General features: G+C 42.2%; 1 protein-coding gene across 1 annotated transcript; it reads right to left on the reverse strand.

The window, feature by feature from the left end:
* Nucleotides 1-2,981: 2,981 nt before the first annotated feature.
* LOC103698942 lies at nucleotides 2,982-3,950 on the reverse strand. The gene is made up of 2 exons (XM_008780991.4): nucleotides 3,471-3,950; nucleotides 2,982-3,364 (listed from the first exon to the last, which is right to left on the reverse strand). The coding sequence occupies exons 1-2, from the start codon at nucleotides 3,825-3,827 to the stop codon at nucleotides 3,341-3,343; spliced, it is 381 nt and encodes a 126-aa protein (XP_008779213.3). The 5' UTR covers nucleotides 3,828-3,950; the 3' UTR covers nucleotides 2,982-3,340.
* Between the last annotated feature and the right edge of the window lie 1,967 nt (nucleotides 3,951-5,917).

Raw genomic sequence — 5,917 nt, forward strand, 5'->3', positions numbered from 1 at the left:
TAGATTTCTTGACTTGATTCGTGCCCTCGTGGGTCACTTCAAGTCTATCCCATATTTCTTTTGCAGAATTGCAAGTAGAGATTCTATTGAATTCATTATGGTCTAAGGCACAAAAAAGTACATTCATTGCTTTGGCATTTAGTTGTGCCTTCCTTCTATCACTATCATCCCAATCTTTTTCAAGCTTGGGTATAGTAATGTTATCTACATAGATAGAAGGAATATATGGTCCATTAACTATGATGCTCCAAACATCATAGTCTTGGGCTTGGATAAATATCCTCATTCTAGCCTTCCAATAGGTGTAGTTAGTTCCATTGAAGAATGGAGGCCTATTGGTGGATTGCCCCTCACTAAGAGAAGATCCAAAAGGGGTTATCATTTTTATCTTTTACTCTTTTAATATAAGAGCTCCGGCTCTGATACCACTTGTTGCCCAAAGAAACAACCCAAGAAGGGGGGTGAATTGGGTTTGGATTAATTCTCGACCAATTAAAAAACTTGATTAGTAAATAATTAAATCTAATGCAAGCAAGTTAATTAAGCTTCTTGATGAGGAGATTGGAAGAGACAAATAGCCAATGCAAACACAAGAAGATTTTATAGTGGTTCGGAGCCAACCCTTGCTCATACGTCCACTTCCCAAGCTTCACTTGGGAGTTCACTATAATCCCTTAGATTACAGCCGATTGTTTTACAAGTTCACAAACTAACTTGTTGTTTTCGCGAGATCACAACGAACTCGATCGGTTTTCACAGGCTCACCGAATAGAACCACCCGATTGTTTTTCCGGGATCACAATCAAACCCTTACACCGTTGGTTTTAACTTCGGCTCACCAACTAACCTTACAACCCGTGATTCAATCCACTGATTAAATCAAGTAAGAAAAGTAGTGTTTGGAATTTCACAGAGAAAGCTTTTAAACAAGCAGATGTGAAAATAATAAATGCAAAGTAAAGGTTAGATTTGAGGACAGTAGGAGAGCCTTGAAAGTGAAGGAAGTGCTTGTCGGATGGAGTTAAATGCACCTCTTCCTTCTTTTGCTTGTATTTACTCTTGAGAACTCTTGGTAGGTGGAAATTTCTTTTTACTTAAATGGAATAGCTCTCTTATCTTCTACTACTGTTTACTCTGGCTATTTAAACAGTCTCTTTTGAAAAATAGCCGTTAGACATTGATTTGTGGCTGTTCTGCACACTCTGCATCTCCTGACAATGTATCCGTTGGGGTCGGAGTCAATTCGCTCGATCTGGAATTGACTCGGCTGTTGCTGGAGTCGACTCATGCTTTACTGGAGACGACTCGCCCACTGTTCAGAATTTGAATTAAAGTGACGTCCCAACCTGGAGTCGAATCGGTTCAACCCTGGAGTCGACTCGCCAAGATCTGGAGATGACTCGGCATTTTGGAGATGGCTCGTTCTCAGGATTCCAGAGATCTATTCTTCTGCATTTCTCTCTCGAGTCGACTCGGATCCTCTTGTAGTCAACTCGACTCTCAGAGCCCGAAAAACCGATCCTCTGTCTATTGATCTGAGCTGCCTCGGAGTCGACTCGCACTTTGTTGGAGTCGACTCGGCTGACTTGGGGTCGACTTCCGATTTCTCGGAGTCGACTTGTTCACAGGATCACTGAGTTTGGTTTTCTGCCTTTCAGTCCGCTTTCCTCTGAGAGTCAACTCTGGCATGTTTAGGAGTCGACTCGCCAAACGTTGGAGTTGACTCGCATCCTTCTGGAGTTGACTCGGTAACAGGGTCTAGAAAACACTTCTCTGTCTTTCTGTCTGTTACTTCTTGGAGTCGACTCGGAACCGTCGGGAGTCGACTCGGCAAGCATCAGAGTCGACTCGAAGCCTTCTGGAGTCGACTCGGTGACAGGGTCTGAAGTTCATCTTTCTGTCCTTCTGTCTGTTCTCAGTCGGAGTCGACTCGTAGTGTACCGGAGTCGACTCAAGCTTGTGCCAGAACCTCTGAAACACTTAGAATCGACTCGCAATCTTCCGGAGTCGACTCGAGATTCAGACTTTGGCTTAATTGAGTTCAACACTTAGCCAAAATTCTTTGAACCAAAGCTCGATGCTCTTAAAGATAAATTCACATATATTTGCCTGAAACACTAGATTGAATTCATTAGTACAACATGAAATATACTCAAATGCTTTGAGCTCATCAAAGTCAAATAGGGGTATAATCAATCACTCCACATAAAGGTCTTTGGATTGTGAGCCCGGAAAACAATCCAACTGTAATCTGCGGGATTATAGTGAATTTCCAAGGGGTCGCTTGGGGAGTGGACGTAGGTGCATAGGAGAGCACCGAACCACTATACTTCTTGTTGTTTGTATTGTGTTTTGTTCTAACTTTACTACTTGCACTTAATCTATATTAACTAAATCACTCACTCATCAATTAACATAATTCACCCCCCCTCTTGGCTTGTCACCTTGGGCAACAGATGTCACGTTGAGATGCCTTGCATGCTTGTAAGAAACGTTTCTTATTAGTATGCAGCGGTTGACATAACCCCTGGTTCGTGAACTCAGGTTGGGAGCATGACATGCCCTCTTCTGCACCCTCTTATACATAGCCTTGTGAATAAACCCTCTTATACATGGAGGAAGATTCTACATGAACATTGATCTCTTTTCCAACGATTTGACCCTTAAAATTCTTTTAGGTGCCGCTCCTACCGCTGTTCCCAAAGGAAAGTAACAAAGAAGCACCATATAATTGGCTAAATAGCCAATGCCTTCATGCAGTCACGCCCATGGAGCATTTGGTAACTTAGCAAGAATTTTGTGTTTGCAGTCCTACAATAACTGAGTCATGACCAGCATTGCTACAATAGTTTTAATGAGATATGGCACTTGATTAAATAATGTCATATTTGTTGATAATATGAAACATGGTACTTGTTTGGATACAGGTAATTTTTTATTCACACAAATCAACAGAAAGATTCACCCCCAAAGACATGATATTATATTGTAACTTCCAAAAACGAAATCAAATAGTGAATGATATCTATCATAAGATGTTATCAATTCAAAATTACTTGAAATAGTCTAGCAAATCTCCTTTATAGATATATTAGAATGTCTTTTCAAAAAAACCAATCCACCGCGCAGTGCATTGCTCTGTTTTCTTGCACCATTGTTTTATCTCCAATTTTTCTGGATCACTTGAAGTCTTTTTCCACCTAATTATTTTCTGCCTTCTTTTATACTAAGGAAATGACCAAGATCAAAACCAGATGCATAGAGTTCAGAGAATCCTATAAGGTTCCTCTTCACGTAGTTCTCATTAGCAAATGTATGCTGCTCTTCTATATCTCTTACTTCAGTAATACAAGCACGCCAACACCTAATTAGGAGAGCAAACGAAAACAGAGGTAAGATTCATATATATATATATATATATATACAGAAGTGGGAGTGGTAACAATTTAGAAGTGGCTGTGCATGGATACCCAAGCACAATAAGCACAGACAATCTCCTGAGAGACGTAGACATAAACAGCAAAGGAGAAGCTCATCAGCACCAGGTCCTTCCACTCTCCCTTGTGCTTTGGGCTCAGGCTCTCCTTGAACTCCCTCCCTACCTTCCCAGCCTCACCGTAGAGCTCCAATAACAATCGCCACCATCTCTTCTCCTCCATGTTCTTACTAGCTTTTGTCACTGGCTTCTCTTCACTGCTTCCTGGAGGCCCGGATGGGAGGTGGCTTCGGCAACATAGGGAGACTTTGGCTTTTGGTGTGGGCTTGTTCGGGCGGAGAGGATTGCCGTGAGTGATGTGAAGAGAATGGCCGACTGGGAAAGCAGCCATGGGACGAGAAAGTTGGAGTTGGAGATTGCAGTGAGATCGCTGAGATCGGTTTGTTCTGTGGACGCTGTCTCGATGGCTTGGAAAGATGTGGATCCAAGGTTCCGTGACTTGTCGGCAAGAGAGAGGATAAGAGAAGGAAAAAAAAAAAAAGTCGTGTAGAGATAAGGCTGGAAATGGGCCGGGCTGGGATTTGAAAACCCCTTGCTCGAGGCCAGTGCAAACTATCTTAATTGGACTTTGAGCTGCATCTTACATTTACTGATGCCTTCAGGCAACTGAGTCGAATGCAGAGGGAGTAGTAGAATTTGTGCTTGTGGAAATTATCGAGTGACCAGAGCTGAAAAAGAAGACCCAAAATTTTGTGAACAATGCGGGGTGGAATTTGTTGATTCTAGGATAAAGATATCAAATGGGATACATCAAACTTGCATGTCGAGTGACTCATGTGTGGTATTTGAACGCTTCAACTTTAGGGCTCGTTTGGTTCGCAGAAAAAGAAGGGGAAATAATATGGTCAACAGAAAAGTAAAGAGATGCCTCTTGTTTGGTTGAAGTTTTCAAAGAAGAGAGATGGAAAAATTGTATTTCCGTGGGAATATGATTCCCACATTTCATGGGAAAGTCTTTTCCATGAGAAATATGGAAAAGTTACTTTCCAGTGAGCTGAGAATCAAAATAAATTTTTTTCCCTAAAAAGGCCCTGCAGCTCCTTTAGATCATCCATCGTTCGGAATCCCTCCCCTCAAACCCTCCTCTATTGCACTAACTCAAGCCCTAGCCATGTTCATCTTCTCCAGCTCAAAGGAGTTCGATTTCTTGCCGGTGCCCCAGTCTACAAGGTGGTCGTCCCTGAATATTTGTTGCTGTTCTTCGACGAAAAGTTGTTTGTTTGTTTTTTTCTTTGATTTCAGATTTTTCTTGCTTTTCTTCTCCCTTCTACTTCCTCTCACCGAGAATCGTGAGAGAGAGAGCCAGCAAGTGCTCAACCTTAGCCGGAACCCTCCCTCTGTTGAGCTCCATCCTCATCTTTCACCATCTTCTCGCCTTCCGTTGCCCATTTCGCCGTCTTTTGCCTCCTGTCGCCCACTTCTCTCCATTCATTTTCCTCTTCCCTTCATCTTCCTTGTTTGAGAGAGAGAGAGGGGAATCTGTTAGATGTATGCCCTAGAAGCCAATTTGGCTGACACATTGTTGAATCTAGGGACATAATTTTGTATTTGACTGTTTATTATTGAATAAATAAAAGGCATCTTTTCATTCATATTATTTATGTGTCTATGAATCGTCCAAGGAATTAATAAGATGATGATACATATTCTCAAGAGTTGAGAATTTAAGCCATGTATCATTGGTGATTAATTTCTAAATGCTCCTGATCAATGGATCATCACGAGGATGGTGATCGATCCGATCAGTGCACAGATTACTTTCCTTCTCGATGGACGAGACTTGAGTCCACAGTGTAGGGACACTGAAGTGATAGTGCAGGTGCTTGTTAGAGAACAAGGGTACTGAGCGTGACCAAGACAAGAAGTCACTTGGATGTCTATCCACTCGTCAGTGACTTGCTTGATGTTGCAGTAGTGTGACTGGTCCTTTGACCTGCAGTGCTTCGGCTACTCACAGTAAGGTTATTGTAGTTTGACTGCACACATACATGGTCTCTAGCCATATGGGTCCATGCAGTATAGATTGGCTGCAGTAAGTTCACTGTAGGAGTAGGGTATGCACCTATAAGGAATCTATCGACCTTGATAGAAGAGGAGTGATCCTATGTGATTTGTTAGACTGAGTTCTAAGACCTTGGCCAGGGCAGTAATATAAAGTGGAAAAAGAGTTTTCCACTATCGAACTCAAGTCAAATAAATCTTGACATATGACAGACGATGGGGTTTGACGAGTTGTCCATGACCTCCGTCCTGTAGGGATCCACGATAGTAGGACTGTATCACATGTTAACTGCACCTAGAGGTTCATCATTCCATTCTGCTGGGTAGCCACTACATGCTGCTAGGTGTCACTGGTGGATGGTGGGACTCATAGGGATTATCTTGATGATCGATAAACCCTAATGAGTTGAGTTGGAATCG

Source organism: Phoenix dactylifera, unplaced genomic scaffold (assembly GCF_009389715.1).
Source record: "Phoenix dactylifera cultivar Barhee BC4 unplaced genomic scaffold, palm_55x_up_171113_PBpolish2nd_filt_p 000946F, whole genome shotgun sequence".
NCBI classification, from domain to species: Eukaryota; Viridiplantae; Streptophyta; class Magnoliopsida; order Arecales; family Arecaceae; genus Phoenix; species Phoenix dactylifera.